Below are 17,394 nucleotides of genomic sequence, written 5' to 3' on the forward strand. Positions count from 1 at the left end.
TTAAGTTAAACTTCACTTTATATGCTTTCCTCCTTCTGAGGGCCAATCAAAGTTTATTTCCATAACAAAGAATAAACTATTATACAATATATGTTGTGCATATATACAGTACACATGCACAAAGCAGAGGATATTCAAACTAAAACATGCACCCACACACATATTTCCCACTCTCGGCAGATGAAAGCTGTGTTTTGCAAGAGGGAGCGTGTATATGCGCTCTGCTGTGTGCAGGTCGGGGTGGTGACCTCTGGGATTTCCAGCACTGGGGTGGGAGTGTGTTCCGGGAACAGGCGCTGCCTGTGCAACCTACAGACCTGGACAAAGAAACCGCAGCACCGCAAATGCATTTTAAGTTGCATAAAGTGTAAAAGCTAAAGGACAGAGACTCCACTGACTCCATGAATAATGCATTGTAATGTATTTTAAATATATGTTTGTAAAGTAAATAGTATCCTCTCAACACTGGCTACTTTGTGTACTACATTCCAAGTATACAGGCCTACATTATAAATTACACGGCTGACATGAATACGATGATATGGACTGGATGAGAAAACAGAGTGGAAGGCACGGACTCCTCTAATTACGCTCTTCTTAGAGGCAAGCATCTGTCAATGTCTGACTCTGTTACCTTATTACCGCAGCCTACAGATATACATACACCCATAGAGCGAGAGAAAGACAGATATGTGTTCGTTAACCCTTGAGGGTTACACGCTGTTTTATAGACGCCATGCAACATGTATGGTAATTAAACATCATGAGAGCGCACAAAAAAGCGTGAAATTGGTCTTGAAAGATTCAACCCTCCGGCCTGTTGTTTTAAAGCCTGGACAATTTACACAGGTGCCCTATTTTTATTTTTCCTGTCATCTCCATACCTCAGCATCACCTGCATAGCTCTGAATGCAGCGGGGCGGAAACAGGCCACATGCTAGTGGAGATGAGATGAGATATTCATTCTGTTCTCAAGCCCACGTGTGCAGACAACGATAGGGCCGGCAACAGGACGTCCCACGCCTCTTCCCAGCTTGACACCCCGTCTCCTCAGGTGGATGGGCGCACACACCTCCAATGACTCCCCTTCAGGGGGCACTGCTCATTCCAGTTGTGAGCCGCAGCGGCACGGGAGACTGCAGATTACACTACGGCTCCAAGAAAGCCTCTAAAAATAACTGCTTGTGTGTTATAGCAAGGCTTAACATGCTTCCTACTTGGCTACAATAAAACACAGCACTGCGTTCTGAAACACACTGGAAGGGCTCATGCATTAAAGTTCTGTCTGTTTACTGCTAGTGTTGATAGTAGTATACACAACCATTCAAAAGTTGTGTTTTTTTAATGAAATTGCTGTTTTTATTTAGCAAGGACACATGAAATTGATCAAAAGTGACAATAAAGACATCTATGTTGATAAAAACATATTTTAAATAAATGCTGCTCTTTTGAAATTCTATTCACCAAAGATTTCCGAAAAACATGAATCATAGTATTCACAAAAAGTATGAAGCTGTTTTCTTCTTCTTTAAAAAAAAAAAAAAATGCTTCCTGAGCAGCACATCAATATATTAGGATGATTTTTGAAGGATTGTGTGATACTGAAGACTGGAATATTGGCTGCTAGAAAACATTTGAAAATATATATAAAAAGGAAACTTTAAATTGCAACAATATTTCTCATTTCTACAGAATTTTTTGATTGAATGCAGCATCGCTAAGCATAATTACAAAAGTCATACCAACCCCAAATGTATGAATGGTAGTTATTGTAACAAACAAAGGAAATCTGATGCCACTTTTGAACTTTTAGCTATTGTTTAATTTATAAAAAATATTAAAATCTGAATTGCACAAACAATTACGAAAGACTGACATGACCAGAGCATATCGGCCCCTTTTTGCCATTTTTCAGTTGACAAGAAAAGAACTGAAATGGAGTCAAGACATATCTCAGACCAGATTCAAACCGAAATCTCTCAAATAAGCACCAGAGCTCAATGTACACGGTGCTCCTTTTTGCCACAATTTAAACTTGGCCCAGATCTCAACCTAAAACTCCCACATAACCACAGAAACTCAATGAGGCTGGAGAACATGCGTTAACCCTCTAAACAACAACTCCAAACAAATCGCAACAATTCCAGTTAAATCCACTTCCTATTTTTTTATAAAAATAAAAAAAAAATCTCCTTTGTGGATTAAGTTGTGGTGGGTTTTCAATAACAGTTATTTATTAAAAAATAAAAAATAAAATAAAAGGTTCAAAAAAGAATTGATTCACAGCACTTTACAGCTGCACCCTGACAGGGCAGGGCCAAACGAACACGGTCTGTTTTCCGTCTTATGAAAAGTTGCTATTAAGGAGCCAAGCGTTTTCTTCAAAGAGGGATTACACAGATGCGTTCTCTAACCTCAGGTTACTAAAAGGGCCACGGAGTTGAAATCTTGTAAACAGTGGTATGAAGTCTTACCAGGAAGGCTGTAATACTCCTTTGCGTGTTCTCCCAGTGGAAGCAGCTTTTAATATACTGCAGCGTATAAAGAATGGCCATGCTGATCTTCCTCACTCGATAGATATTACGTGCTAAAAGCTAATGGGGACAAAGCAGTAGTTAGCAAGATGTGCCTGAGGACGTAATGCTCACAACATGACATTCACTCAGGTGTAAAGAGGCTTTTAAACTGAAGGTTCACTGGTGATAAATATTAATAAGTCAAGTCATCTTTAGTGTCTAAAGAGCTTCAGGCGGTGCTAGAGGAAAAACTGAACATAATGAGTCTCTAAAGGTGCCAACAACAAATCTAATACTAAGAGAAAGTAGAAAATATGGTGGAAAATGATGTCGCTAAAGCGCACCTTTTTGTTAAACTTTGGGTTGTCCTCTGCAAACTTTTTTTCCTTCGGCTGGAAGGTTTTCACACCTGCTCTGATCTGGGGGGAAAGAAAATAATAGATTTTTTTCTCAGTAAAGGCTATTTGGTATCATCCATATTATTAATAAATAATCATATTTATTTATTATGCTGTGCTTACAGGGTTGTAGAGAACATTCAACTCCAGTGTGATGCTTCCTTTGCTCGTCCTTGATAGATTATTATTCTTCAGCGTTCTGGTTATTTGTTGCCCATTAGAAATCTAAAAGCAAAGCAATGGTACTGTATGTTAATATTGGCACAATGATTACAAATTTGCAAAACTGATTATGAAAACTTCTTTATGTTATTTACAGTCAACAGTGGAATGGCCGTTTTTCCCAGGACGTCTGGAGCTTTGTCCCCATCATCGTGATAGACTGTGAGCACCAGAACATCATGGATGTCCCTAATGGGACTAAGGACACCAAAATCAGTGTGATACCAATACCATGGACATGCATATTGATACGAGATATCTACAAAATCAGCATAACTTACAATGTTAGGGCTGTCCTCCATTCAGGATTCAAGGTTTTGGGTATGGTTTGAGTTTGCAGTTTGCTATTACCAAGCTCAAGGGTACAAAAAGGGTCACTTTTACCTGATAAAGTTTAGATATTCCAACATCATTATGACTGAATAAATCTTTATAATAGGCTATACTTTAACTGACTGTAGAATATCTCCTATATACATTATGGCATTATATTTAATACAGATAAGTACCACTTAAATCTGTCGATGGAAGATCTGTGGCTTTTATTAACTTGATTTGAAGATAGCCAACATCCTTCATGTCCCGCAGACAGTTCAGCGTTCGCTGTAAATACAAATGATCTTTTAATGATCTTAACGATAAAATGATCTTTTAGCTTAAAAAAGTCAAATAATCATAGAAATGTAGATATATGTACAAGCTATCCAAAATAATTTAGATGGACTTGGGAGGTAACAAAAGAAAGAGAGAAAGAAAAACAGGAACCTTAAAAAAACAATGGCAATGTAATACTCACATATTTCTCCCGCATCTTCTCAAAGGTTGTGGGGTTATCTAATGGAGCTGATTGAATGTCTGAGATGGACGCACCAGAACACGGAGTCAGTGTGACCAAAAACACCAGTCGGCCCTTGTTTGGGTCCAGCTCATGAGTGTATAACTGCCTCTGATTGACAGAAAGTCTGCTCAGGTCAATATCTAACCTGAGAAGAGAAGAACCTATTAGAATTTCATCAGTGGATAGGCATGTGTTACTAGTAAAAAAAATAATGTTACAAAAGGTTTTTAATTCAAATTACATTTTCTATTCATCAAAGAATCTTGGGGGGAAACCGTATCTGGTATCACAGTTTCCACTAAGAATCACAACTCTTGAGTTGTTTGCAACTCTGATGATAATAATAAATGTGTCTAAAGTATCAAATCGGTATTTTGGAATGATTTCTAAAGTTTCATGTAACACTCAAGACAGGAGTAACAGCTGCTTAAAAAAACACTTTGCCAAACATAAAACGTGTACAATTTTGCCACTGTAATAATATTTCACAATATTACTTTTAACTTTTTTCTGATCAAATTAATGTAGCCTCAGTAAGTCATCTTGCCAAAAAATCTCAGACTTTTCGAAGGGTTGTGTAAACTGCATGTTTATTTAAAACGTCTATCTTTTACATATCCGCTAACGGCTCAGCTTTTAGTTTAAGATAGCACAGCTTACTTCTACTGTTGTGTCACTGGATCACTTATATTTGAGATGTCATATGTGTATGGCTTTATGCTACAGGCACATTCTTCAAATTTATTTTGATAGCAGACATCCTGAAACACAGTCTATTTGAGCATTTTAGTTCTTTTATCACATTTCTCCCTGCCAGTTGAAGAGAAAACGGTCACTCCTTGCCCCCGTCTTTTCTTTAACTTTTTTCAAACTTTGTTTAAAACGCTCCAGCAAACTTACACTCCCCAGCACTCCTCTGACTTCCTACCCCTCTTGCAACAAACCTCCACCGCCAGATTCTCCTGAGCGTCCTGGAACTGGTTAAATTCGAAGGACTCTCTCCACTGCGGGTTTGCTTTAATACACAGATTCTGAGACAGAGAGACAGACGAGCACGGAAGAGAGAGACGGAGAAAGTCGTGTCAATTTTTAAGGCACTCAAAACGGAGACAGCTAACATGACAGGTGTATTAAGCCTTATTCACTAAGTCTTCAATAAGACATGTGGTGGAGGAGGGGCAACACATCCTCTCTTCTCGCTGGGATTATAAACTCTGACAGCATCCAATTAGAACTAGTTTTGTTCAACAAGCAAACATGCCCAAACAGAGCCAGGGGGCTCTATAAAAAAGATGACATGAGAATACAAGACTAGCTGGTTGGAACCATTGGGAGGGGAGTGGGGGGGGGGGTTGAGCAAGGCATTCTGGGCATGCAAATGAGCCGAACAAGACGCTGTAAGAGAAGCATCAGGAGAGACGCCCTGCCAGACACGGCCGATCTAATGAGTAGCCTCCTCTGTCAGCAGAGCAGTGAAGCCTGGGAGAAGCGATCTGAAAGAGGGGGAGGAGGAGGAAGGAAGGTGTGTAAAGTGGACGGGGATATCTAAAGCGAGGTATGTGAACTACTAAGAAAGTATGGGAGGAGGAAGAGGGGGAGGGAAGGGTTTAATGAGGTATTGAGAGAAACAAAGAAAGCACGATGATGTAATGAGCATGGCAGAAAGAGAAAGCAAGAGAAGCCAAAAGAAGAGAGAGGATGTCACCTTGCTCCGGACCCTCTGGTCACCCACTCTGAAGCGTACGTAGACGTCTCCCTGACCGCAGTCGGGCATCTCTTGGCCTTCCACCAGGATGACAGTGTAAATTCCCGTCCAAACCTGATTCCTCTGTTCACACATGAGCTTCATAACCTGCGCCTGGGTTATCGGCTGTCCCTGGAACAACAATAGACCAGTTTAGGCCAACGCTTGTTGATTTGAAACATGCTTTTACAATTTGCAAACTGAAAATTCTGTGTGTTTAACATTGTTGCTACACAATCTGGCGATTCGAATATGTTACCAAGGTAACATATTATACTTGGCTCAGAAAGATGAGGATTTGATGAAATTGCGAGAATGACTCGTGATAGTCCTGGAGCCAGGTTTTAAGTGAAGAAATGTTTATACTGTAAAGAAACATTTTTCATCAAACGCTATCATGTTACAGTTAGGAATTTATAGATTGCATGTCTCAGCTATTACTGGAAAAAAAAAACACTGAGAATCAAGTTTTCAGTCGGTAAGATTTCTGAATATTATTGAAATGGGTCTCTTATGCTCACCAAGGCTGCATATGTTTGATCAAAATAACCAGAAAAGTGTTCAAGTGTAAAATCGGATGAATAAAATGTTTTCTAATTGAACATATTTCAAAATGTACTTTATTCCTGTGATGGAATCAGCAGCCATTATTCCAGTCTTTCAAGCAAAGTGATCTTTCAAACATTGTAAAATGCAGAATAGGTGCTCAAGAAAAAAAAAACTATAATATTTTTTATTTATTTATTATGGAGATCATGATACATTGGTTTTTAAGGATTATTTAACAAATAGAAAGTTAAAAGAACAGCCTTTATTTGAAAATAAATATTTTACTGTACATTTTTATCGTTTAAATGTGTAATTATGAATAAAATAATTTCTTTAAAGAATGAATTTCTGTCAGCGTTAAAATTTCGGTCAAATCTAAAAGCGAAGCGACAAATAAAACTTTTTTAAGCCGGGGTCTTCTACTACTGTAAATAAAATGTCTGCATAAATGTGGCATCTTAAAGAAAATCGAATCCGTTTTTGTAACAAAATATATCATGAAATAAAAGCTTCTCAGAACAGCTAGATGAAATGCGCAGGTGATCCCGACAACTCGGAGAGCAAAAAAAAAAAAAAGCGCCATCAACAAGACTGCAGATGGATAAGTGCACAGTACAGAGATGACTTGTGGGTTGATAGCCCTGCACTTTCAAAAAACACAGCATCAGGAAGAGGCTGGACGGTTCTGCCAGTAATCACAGACCAGAGAGCTGTTTTCCCACCTGGCTGCTCGGAGAGTGTGACTGAGCCTTTGCTCCATTAGAATCACACACACACACATATACACACACACACTGCACAGCAGACAAACCAGCATTAACATTTAATGTAATGGCCACATCTCCATAAACAAGCCTCTTTAAAGAGAGAGCGAGGGATAAGAGGGGAGAGAGAAATATAATATCAATCCAAGCCAAGTCTTCCCAAGTGTTTATTTTGGACAAATTTGTGATCGGCGTGGCCAATAAAACAATTCCGCTTAAGAGTAAGTGGCCCCTAAAGAGAGGCTATTCCTGGTGCTAAAAGAGCTGGGGGATTGCCTCCATATGGTGGAGCAGCATGGGGACAAGGGGACAAGCCCAAAGCCGTACCCATTTGGCTAGAGCTTCAGTGCTGTCCGTCCACAGCTGTGATATTACATCCCAACATCTGGGTTATAGCTCACCATGCCTGGGAATGAGCCATCGCACATATCCTCAGCATCTTACACTGGCATAGTGCCTCAAAGACTACACACACACACACACACTGTCAGGAAGAAGAACCACATGCTATGTGCCAATACTGCTGCCTGTTTCCATCTCAAAGGCTGTGAAGAAGGAAGTGTGATCGAGGAGGAGAGGTAAGAATTGAGAGACATGTTCTGCCTCTACTGATAGGTGTCAAATAGAACTAGATCTCGGTTGTTTTGGCGGAGGACACACTGTGGTGGAAACACCAACAAAACACATACTGATCTATACCTGATCATATAATCTAGCAGGTGTCTGTTTGAGTCAGTCTCACAACCACTGACTCACTGAAATGTTGGGGACATTTTACTCTAAAATCAAATGAAAGAAGCAGGAAAGGACATTTTGCATAATGACATAATTAAAGCACCATGTAAAATGTTCAGAAAACGCATTGGAATTACTCTAATTTGAATCAGATTTTAAAATTTTTATTATTTTTATTCGATTTTGAACTATATATTTAAATCGTAACATGCATTTTAAAGTTGGCATTACATTTTGCTGCCTTTTTGCATTTTACAATAATTTTAATTGTGAACAATACTTACAATGTATATTTACAACTGAAATTTACTGCGCATTTTACAACTTAAATATAAAAAATAAAAATAAAACTATTAAGTGAGTACAGTCAAGGAAACTATATAAACTTACGAAGTTTGTAACTAATGAAAATGATTTTAGAAAACCTCTGTATGTGTATACATTGACCTTTTCCACTCAAATAATGGTGGTTTTCATCGCTATTTGAGGCTAAAATATACTTCATGTCAGGAAATTAATGTCACAATGTAAAAATCTTTATAATCCCAAAAGTAGCCTTTATTCTCATTTACACAAATTATAATTTTTTTCTTTCTTGCTTTCTCTATATTTCATTTATTTTTACCTTAATTTTGGAGTGAAATTTAAACCCAGGAACTTCTTTAAAAGATGCACTCTTTTTAAGACAAGACTTTGACTACATATCTAACAAAAGAAGCATATCTAGTTCTCGTTAATATTATGTATTATGTCCAAACTGGCTATAATACACAGACTTTTATTCTTTACTGCTTCAGTTTAACTGAAATGAAATTCAATGCTGGGCATGAATAATAAAGTATAATAAAAGTAGTTTCTCTGCACCCCACTCTACAGTAGAATGCGTCGGAGATTTCAGAGAAATCTTAAATCGCAAGCTTTGAACAGCCTTGAACAATAAAAAGCTATTCACTGTGAGGTCAATAAACTCTCATCTAAGAACTGACCTGCACAAAATGCAAGACAGACTCGTTCTTTGTTTAAATCACAGTGATACGTTTACTTTGGAAATCACGGATTGGTTCAACGCATCAGACAGCCGCAGCCACAAACAAAAGTTTCTCGCTCTGTTGAAGTTCTGGAATTTCTAACTAAGTGAAAGTGAAAGAAAGGTAAAGTCAAGAAATTTGCATAAATGTTGCACATAACATCAGTGAAGTGTCTGTGGAGAAGATGGTGAGGATCTACTGCCCTCCAGTGGACAGATGTGATACATGAATAAAGTTACTGCTGGGATATTTGTAATCAAATAAAATAGTTTAACTATAAATTAGCTTCAGTGTATTGGTAACGTTTCATTCTTTTAAGCAGGTGGAACACCTAGACAGAAGTTATATGGTCAATATATAGAATGACATACCTTATTAAAGCTTCCCTTTCTTCTTAGTAGCCACTTCTAAAAGATGCATGACGAAAAATGAAAAAGATTTTAGAAAAACTCTTTTGACACATGACTCTTCCCACTAAATAAGTGTGTTTTCAGGAGCCATACATTTCGTTTGGCAGGTTCCTCTCGGATGGACAGGCAGGCCTCTAGAATGATCACTCCCATATCATCCTCTGCACTGTTAGGGTCCTCCAAAGCTAGTGTCACTGGAATTATTCTGCAGAGAGCAAATTCACAAGACTTGGTCTGCTCATCTAATTCGAATAAAATTCTTTGAGGTAATCAGATAAACTTTTGTCTGTACAATATCATGGAAGTTATGGAATGGCAAAGTTTTCCTCACCTGTCCAACTCCAGTTTATAGAGAGGAAAGCTGCTTGATCCCATGAAGTCATTGGATCGGAGGTCACGATCATATACCTGCATCGGTCATAATTTTGAGATGATGATGCCTAGTGACTAGTGTTGACTGGTCAAAGGTAAGTTTAAATAGTGTTAAGAAATTATTTTATACAATCAAACTACAAAAATGTTAAATAAATATGTAAAAAAAATGCACAAACAGATTGTTTTATTCAGTTACAACAATAGGGGGAAAGCAATTTTATTTAAATTCGTTTAAAATAATAAACATGACAACAACAACACCAACAAAAATATAGTTTTCATGGAATTAATAAATTAGGTTTCAAATTTGGATTTTTTAAATGTATTTTTGTATACATGTTGTGAATTAATTATTGTGAATAAGTATTTGTCCTAAAGTAAATTGAACTGATGAAAGATTTCAAGACATCATATAATACACTTTATTAATTTTGCTGATGATAAAAGGGAATTTAATGTAATAAAAATGAATTACAATCTTCATTGATTGTTGTCTTTTCTTTGATCTTTTGTATTTACATTAGAAATAATCAAAGAGATATTGAAGTACATAACTCAATAACTGTTCACAGTTAGGTAATAATGCAAACACTTCACAAACCTTCAGGTGAAGAGTCTGATCGAGGTCTCGGACGGGAAAGGAAAATGATTCGTTCCAGATGGGATTCAGGTTCTTGTTCACAACTTTGCTTTTGTAGATGTTTTTGCCATCTAATTTGAATTTGACGAACGGGTCGCTTGTACCTGTTGAAAACAAACGGCTATCAGTGTTACTAACACAAAGGGAGTCTTTTTTGCTGCATGTTTGCCAATGATTTTGCAGATGAAGGAAACAAGTTTAAATGTATTTATTTAGTTAATGATGATTAACACCACAAATGCTGTTGATTGAGCTTTATTCATATTGAACCTGGAACATTTATTTAATGACAAAACCTGGTGCAAACTGGTTCATATCATCACACTGTACGAGAACTCAGTCGTCCAGACACTGAATAATCCAGAAGACTCATTATTTAGGCGACCGTTCTTAGCACAGAGAGGCGGACGTTTTGTCTCTTTTAGAGTGATGGGAGCTGGCTGATTGTAAAAGAGTAAAAATTACAGCCAGCGTGAATCAGTTCATTTAATACCGCTGCATTAAAAACCCCAGAAACTGGGAGCAAGCGGTGTTAATCTCCAAAGCCTGTTAAGGAAGTCTGTCTGCGAGAGGGGAGGGAGAGCGGTCCGTCTTTGTCTATGCTGTGGTATGCAGATTGGCTGGTAAGAAAAAGAAAAAAAAAAGTGAGAGAAAAAGAGTCCGTCGCTTCATTTGTATGGATGGATAAAGGAGTGCTTGAGAGAACCTGCGGGGAGCCTGGAATCACATGACAAAAGCCCTGTGGGGACGGGCTGTCAGGCCTGTCAGCTCGCCTCTCCAAATGAACATCTCCAGGAGGCAGCTCCTCCCTGCCAGCCGCTGACAAGGAAACCTCCAGGCAGCTTGACAGGAGGAAAGGGGCTCAAGCAGCCAGGGGAAGAGCTCCGGCGTGACTGAAAACGGTGACGGCGGAAATTAACAGAAGGAAAATGGAGGACGGTGAAGAAGGGAGGGAGGGAGGGGACTCGCGGGCCGCTTTTCCGATGTAGTGTCAGTCGGGGTGCAAGCTGGGCGTTAATTGTTAGGCAAATATAAGTGCTGGAAAATGCACGAGAGGTGGACTGCATCACCGCTGTCACGCTGTCAAGTCAGACTGAGTGAGGACTCAACTAATAATGCAAATGGTTGCAGATCGACCAAAAACATTTTTTTCTGACAATGTCTGAATCTTATTGATAAAGCATTATGGAAGAAAGGGTCAAACCGAACCTACATAAATATTAGTTATGGTGCTTTAAAAACAATAATAAAAAAGTAAAATATCAGAGCAAGATTTTCAAAACAAAAGGTTTTTGTGTCCATGAAAAGGTTCCATAAGACACATTTGACCTAGAAGTTTTGCAATAAAACAGACAGAATATGAGTCTGAAAGTGAAAATATTTCAATATGAAGAAGAAGAATTTTCGCTTGCTTCATTTCATTTGCTGTCGCTGAGAAGCATGGAGTAAAGTTCTGTTTATAACTCTATTATCGACCTGAGGTGGTGTGTTATTCTCAAAGACAGCCACACGAGGGCGCAATTTCCAAAGATCTAAATCTATTTTTTATTTTATTATTATTCATTTAATTTGCATACGCGTATTATTATGAATAAATTACTGTATATGGTTTTTGCACAGTTATCTCACTGTCATATTAAATTGTTAAAGCTTTTCCCTTCTTTGGACAAAATATTGAACATATAACCAAACAGTTGAGAACATGGCTCTTTAAATCAATATTAGGACTACAATTTACATATCTGTGACCCTGGATTCACAAAACCAGTCCTAAGTATCATGTAGCAATAGCCAACAACACATTGTATGGGTCAAATATATATATATATATATATATTAATTTTAAGCCAAAAATCATTAGATATTAAGTAAAGATCGTGTTCCATAAAGGTATTTTGTAAATTGCCTCCCGTAAATATATCAAAACTTAATTTTTGATTAGTAATATGCATTGCTAAGAACTTCATTTAGGCAACTTTAAAGGCGATTTTCTTAATATATTGAATTTTTTTTTTTTTTTTTTTCACCCTCAGATTCTAGATTTTCAAACAGTTGTACTGTATCTTGGCCAAATATAGTCAAATCCTAACAAAACATACATCAGTGGAAAGCTTATTTATTCAGCTTATATGATTATATGATCTATAAATCTCAGTTTTAAAAAAATGACCCTTATGACTGGTTTTGGTCCAGGGTCACATTTGTCATGCAGAATATATCCTGAAACAACATCTCTTCTAAAGTCACTGGCCAAAATACAGTAACAACCCACTAACAGCTTCAATACTATCTTAAATGGACAAAGAAATGACCTTGGATTGGAAATGAGGAAATAAAATGTAAATAAACAAAAGGCAATTCAATCTTTCTCTTCAGGTTTGTTAGTTACCGGCATTCAGTTTCTCCATCAAACAGAGAAAGTGGATAAAAACAGTTGCTTCCTTAAGAAGTTATGAATCACAACTGAAAAGTGTGATTCATAAGAATTCCACTCGGCATTCCAGTGTCTACAATAAACACACTATATTAATATTATTATTTTCAAAGCATTTACTTCTTAATAAGGATATTGTGTTGGTATTAATATTAGGTTTCTATTGAAAACAATATATAGGCTATACAATGTAATTATTTATTTAAAAAAAAAATAAAAAAACGTTTTAAAAAATGTTTTATACTTTCTCCAGCAGGTGGCAATATATCCCATTTTACTCTAAAAGATATCAATAGTGCACATGCTTTCACAGAGTTTATATAAAATAGTAAAAGTTGTATTTTTTTTTTAATGGGACAAACAGGCACAATCATTTTGGTAATAGTGAGGTAGTTTGGGCTTCAGTTCATTTCAGTTCAGGCTTTGAGGAAGCACTTGTCCCACAGGATATCTGGCGTGCCTGTGCCACCAGTAACCTCACCAAGTCTATAGTGTGCATGACCATTTCATTAGATTCAGTTGGCAGAGAGGAATATCACTGGAATATATTCTAATTATGAAAAATAATGAGCTCGAGATGGTAATTAATAGCCTCTGGGCATACACCTGTGACTTTGAACATGAGAATGAGCTGCCCAATCAGCTTGGTCAGGCCTGCCAGATACACTGGCATTACGTCTGAAGAACCGCTCTGGGTATCAAATGGAAATTCAGTACAATCATTTGCTTGTAGGATTTCAGTAAACCTTAGGCTAAATCCCTATTTTCTCTCTCTCTCTCTCACTCTTCCTTTTGCATCTATCGCTCTCTCGCATTAACAAAACGTTATGAGATAAAGCGGACACATTTTGCATCGTGACACCAGGGACTGTGAACAGCCTCTAGGTAACAACACCTCAACATGACTCTATCTGCACTGGCTCTGTAGTAGGAAAAAGAATCTAGGCCAGCTCATCTGTTTCCCAGCACTAGTTTGATAAAACCGACTTGATTCTGTGCAATCAAGGTACAACATTTGAACAGCTGATGAGTTACAAACAGTAGTTCCAGAAGTAGTTGTTGTTAGTTTGTTTTCTTAAATGTAACATGGTTACAGAAGCAAGACGGAGATGACAGAATGAAGACTTTCTGGTCCGACAGCATTCTGCAGATTAGGAATGACTAGGCTTAACTGAAGTAACTTGGAAACGTTCCATCTTTAAAAAGTCCAGTCGTCTCTACTTCTCCTTTTATTTTGCTTTTTGATTGTATAATGCATTACATAAAAAATATTACTCAGCAACACCTCTCTAAATTGACTCGATTTTATTTTTATTTTAAATTCTATTTTACTTAGTTTTATTCTTCTAAAGTAAGCTTTAAGGATCACTGAGCCAACATCTTGAACTTTGAGATGACCCGACTGAACCTAACAATCTTCACAATCTGAGGAATTTAGAATTTACAGGACTCCAGAATATTCCCAAACAAGGTTTCATTTACATGTTTACAGTACAAGAACTCCATCCATCAGCAGTTTCACCTGCTGGACTTCACAGAAAGCTCAGATGATTGCCACAGAATAAATGACTCTCATGTGTGTTAAATACTGACTCATTGAATTATACTGACAGTTATCAATTAAAGAATCTAACTTCTCTCAACAGATATCCCTCCTCTTAAAAAAAAAAATCTGATAAACTTTACACTAAGAATGTAGATATACTAGACATAATCAGAATAAGGTACCTTAACGAAAAAAAAACATTTTCATCTGATAAACTTTACTCTAAGAATGTAGATATACTAGAAATCATTAGAATAAGGAACCATGACTGAAAAAAAAACACATTTTCATCTGATATTCTTAACAGTAAGAATGCAGATACTGTATACTAGAAATCATTAGAATAAGGAATTTTTCCGAATGTTTTTGAAAGTCTCTTATGCTCATCAAGGCAGATTTTAGAATGTATTTTACTCTAAAATTACAGCAAAAACTGTGATATTGTGAAACCTTATTTCAATAAATGCAACTGTTTCCTATTTTAATATTAAATTGTAATCTATTCCTGTGAAGGCAAAGCTGAACTTTCGGCAGTAATTATTGCAGTCTTCAGTGTCACATGATCCAGAAATCGTTCTAATTATTAACAATGTTCAAAACAGTTGAGAATATTTTGTTGTTGTTGTTGAAATGGTGATACATTTATATATATATATATATATTTTTTTTTGCAGCATTTTCAGCACAAGAATGAGAACATTTAGAGAACAAATTTGATTTGAAACAAAGCTTTTGTAATATTTGAAATGCCTTTACTGCTGCTTTTGATCAATTTACCGCATTCTGATGAAATTTTTAAAATGTATTTATGTTAAGTATGTTAAGTATTTATGTTATTTATTTATTTTTATCTTACTGACTCAATGTTTTTATACTGTTTGAGCAATTCTGGAAATTTGTATTGTGATACTTTTCATGGTACTTTTGTCCAAAAAAGAATTATCTTTGTTGAAGCATTGCTTATTTGTAAATCACTTTGCATAAAAGTGAGTAATGTAAAGTATCTCAAAAGGAAATGAAGACAGACAGCATGGGCAGAGATGTTATCCAATCCTCTAGGCCCAGGCTAACCCACAACATACTAAACCTTGAATAGTCAACACTAAAACAAGTCCAACAAGACTTTTTACAACTTTTATCAAGAACTCAATGGTCCTCAGGGTAAAGCTGATCACAAGACACAGCACCTTTCAGGGTGATGCAACAGTGCTGTCACTATTCTGTGCAGTCTGTGTATACACTTTCAAGACTAGATAGACCATCAGAAACTTTCTGTAGAGCAACATCAAGCTGCATGTAAAGAGACATTTCATTTTAGCAGCCAGCTGAACAGAAAGAAGTGGAAATGAAGGTACTGTAACATCAAGACAAGTCTCTGAATGCATGAATCATTCCTTCTGATGCCAAACCAGGCAAAACATGAGGGGGTGGCTTATACAGATTCAATGCCATTCTTTAAAAAGATTTTCAAATCAGGCTTTTTTGAGCTGATTAAGACGTATGTTCTGATCTACTTATAATAGTACTCATTCATTTATAATTACAGGAATGCACTGTTTCATTAAGCAATTAAAGTCAATGCAATGTCTAGAGTAAAGCACCCCACCCAGCACCATCGTAGATTAAATATCTATATTAGTCAGAGGTTATTACCTGAGCGGTCCCTGATAACCAGGTTTTTGCCTTCCTTTAGGTTGATGGTGAGGAGATACTGGACCTTCTGCTGTGCTGAAGCACTCTGGCTGTCATTTAATCCTGCTGGGAACTGACAAGTAGAGAGCTAAAGACTTAGACCTAGTCAGTGTTGGATGATAATTATGATTATGACAATTCTGGAGAGAAGCACATGTGTTTTTATTTCCTTTTGTCTTCAAGACAGCTCTTCCTCTTATTGAAATACTCACGTTGCGTTCTTGTTCCAGTGTATCAAAGTCACTGCTTTCATTGGGAATGTCCTGAGAAAGAGATGAATGTTGGTCATCCATAAATCATGCATTGTCGTCTTCAGTTGGAAAATTCAGAATTTGGCAGCATGCATTTATTTTTGATGTCAAATTAAATAATACTGCAAATCCTCAATAACAGATTTGGTAGCACTTTATTTTACAGTCCTGTTCCTCATGTACATACTATGTACTTATTATAGTAATTACAATAACTATGTAATAACTAGGTAGTAACCCTGAACCTACCCCTAAACCTAACCCTACCCCACTGTAGTTACCTTGTGTTACCAGAACATTCTTAGATAAATACACTGTAAGTACACTATAAGTACATGTTAGTACACGTACTGTAAAATAAAGTGCAACCAGAGATTTTTATGCATAAAAGCTGTATTCGGAAATAATGAAATAATCGGCCAAAGTGTATCTTTTTTTGCCTCCAAAACATGATTTCATTTCATAATGTTCATGAAACATGCAGATGGTTGCTCTGAGCACCACAAACATCAGATGAAGTGAGTCGTGCAGTTTCTATTCACTTTTAACTTAATATTCAGTATGTTCACTTTTTGCAGCAATTACAGCAGCACGTCTTTCTGGCAAGATATTTCCTGAGAACTTCAACACTAATGTTATCCCATGCCTTCTGTAACTCAAGCCAAAGGCTTTCCTTTGAATATACAATAGATCTGTCCAGTTTATTTTCCAACTTGCCCAAATTTGCTTAATGGGGTTGAGGTCCAGACTTTGAGGGACCCAGTCCATCATTTTCGATATTCCAGCAGATTCTTTACGCTGTAGGTCATTTCCTGCAATAGTTCCTTTTATGGGTCTTGTACTGGCCAATTCAAAAGAAAACAACTCAAACCTCTTAAATATGCCCCCACTGTATTAAATTGTGTATCTGAATTCACCAATTGTGATGAATTGCTTGGTACAACAACATCATTATTATCATTGTTGTTGTTTTACTTTTGAAAATTGGTGTATTTTTCTAGAACAGGAATTTCTAGTGATTGGCTAGGCTGATTAATTGCCTAAAACATTTTAATATGTGTACATCTGTACACGTTATTTGCACAGAAATGTACAGAAGACATTATAACCACACGTTTAACCTCCACCATTTCGTTCTAAAAGCATGTGTGTATTCACTACTGTTTAAATGTTTGAGCTCAGAAAGATGTATTCATCAAGTCTCTTATGCTCACCAAGGCTGCATGCATTTGGTCAGTGTCAAGGGCATTTC

The 17,394-nt window shown here is 36.9% G+C and overlaps 1 protein-coding gene across 2 annotated transcripts in view; it reads right to left on the reverse strand.

Annotated features, from left to right (window-relative positions):
* Positions 1 to 17,394, reverse strand: part of LOC113091648 (multiple C2 and transmembrane domain-containing protein 2-like) — a 47,444-nt gene that overhangs the window by 25,955 nt on the left and 4,095 nt on the right. For both annotated transcript variants that reach the window (XM_026257230.1, XM_026257231.1), the window contains 15 exons: positions 16,104 to 16,154; positions 15,853 to 15,964; positions 10,181 to 10,323; positions 9,536 to 9,612; positions 9,298 to 9,409; positions 9,166 to 9,201; positions 5,680 to 5,850; positions 4,875 to 5,005; positions 3,933 to 4,119; positions 3,646 to 3,739; positions 3,418 to 3,520; positions 3,232 to 3,334; positions 3,038 to 3,139; positions 2,861 to 2,935; positions 2,475 to 2,594 (listed from right to left, as the gene is read on the reverse strand). In XM_026257230.1, the coding sequence (XP_026113015.1) occupies positions 2,475 to 2,594; positions 2,861 to 2,935; positions 3,038 to 3,139; positions 3,232 to 3,334; positions 3,418 to 3,520; positions 3,646 to 3,739; positions 3,933 to 4,119; positions 4,875 to 5,005; positions 5,680 to 5,850; positions 9,166 to 9,201; positions 9,298 to 9,409; positions 9,536 to 9,612; positions 10,181 to 10,323; positions 15,853 to 15,964; positions 16,104 to 16,154 (1,617 nt within the window). The remainder of the gene's footprint in view (positions 1 to 2,474; positions 2,595 to 2,860; positions 2,936 to 3,037; positions 3,140 to 3,231; positions 3,335 to 3,417; positions 3,521 to 3,645; positions 3,740 to 3,932; positions 4,120 to 4,874; positions 5,006 to 5,679; positions 5,851 to 9,165; positions 9,202 to 9,297; positions 9,410 to 9,535; positions 9,613 to 10,180; positions 10,324 to 15,852; positions 15,965 to 16,103; positions 16,155 to 17,394) is intronic.

The sequence above is a fragment of the Carassius auratus genome, unplaced genomic scaffold, assembly GCF_003368295.1.
Source record: "Carassius auratus strain Wakin unplaced genomic scaffold, ASM336829v1 scaf_tig00214259, whole genome shotgun sequence".
In the NCBI taxonomy this organism is placed as follows: domain Eukaryota; kingdom Metazoa; phylum Chordata; class Actinopteri; order Cypriniformes; family Cyprinidae; genus Carassius; species Carassius auratus.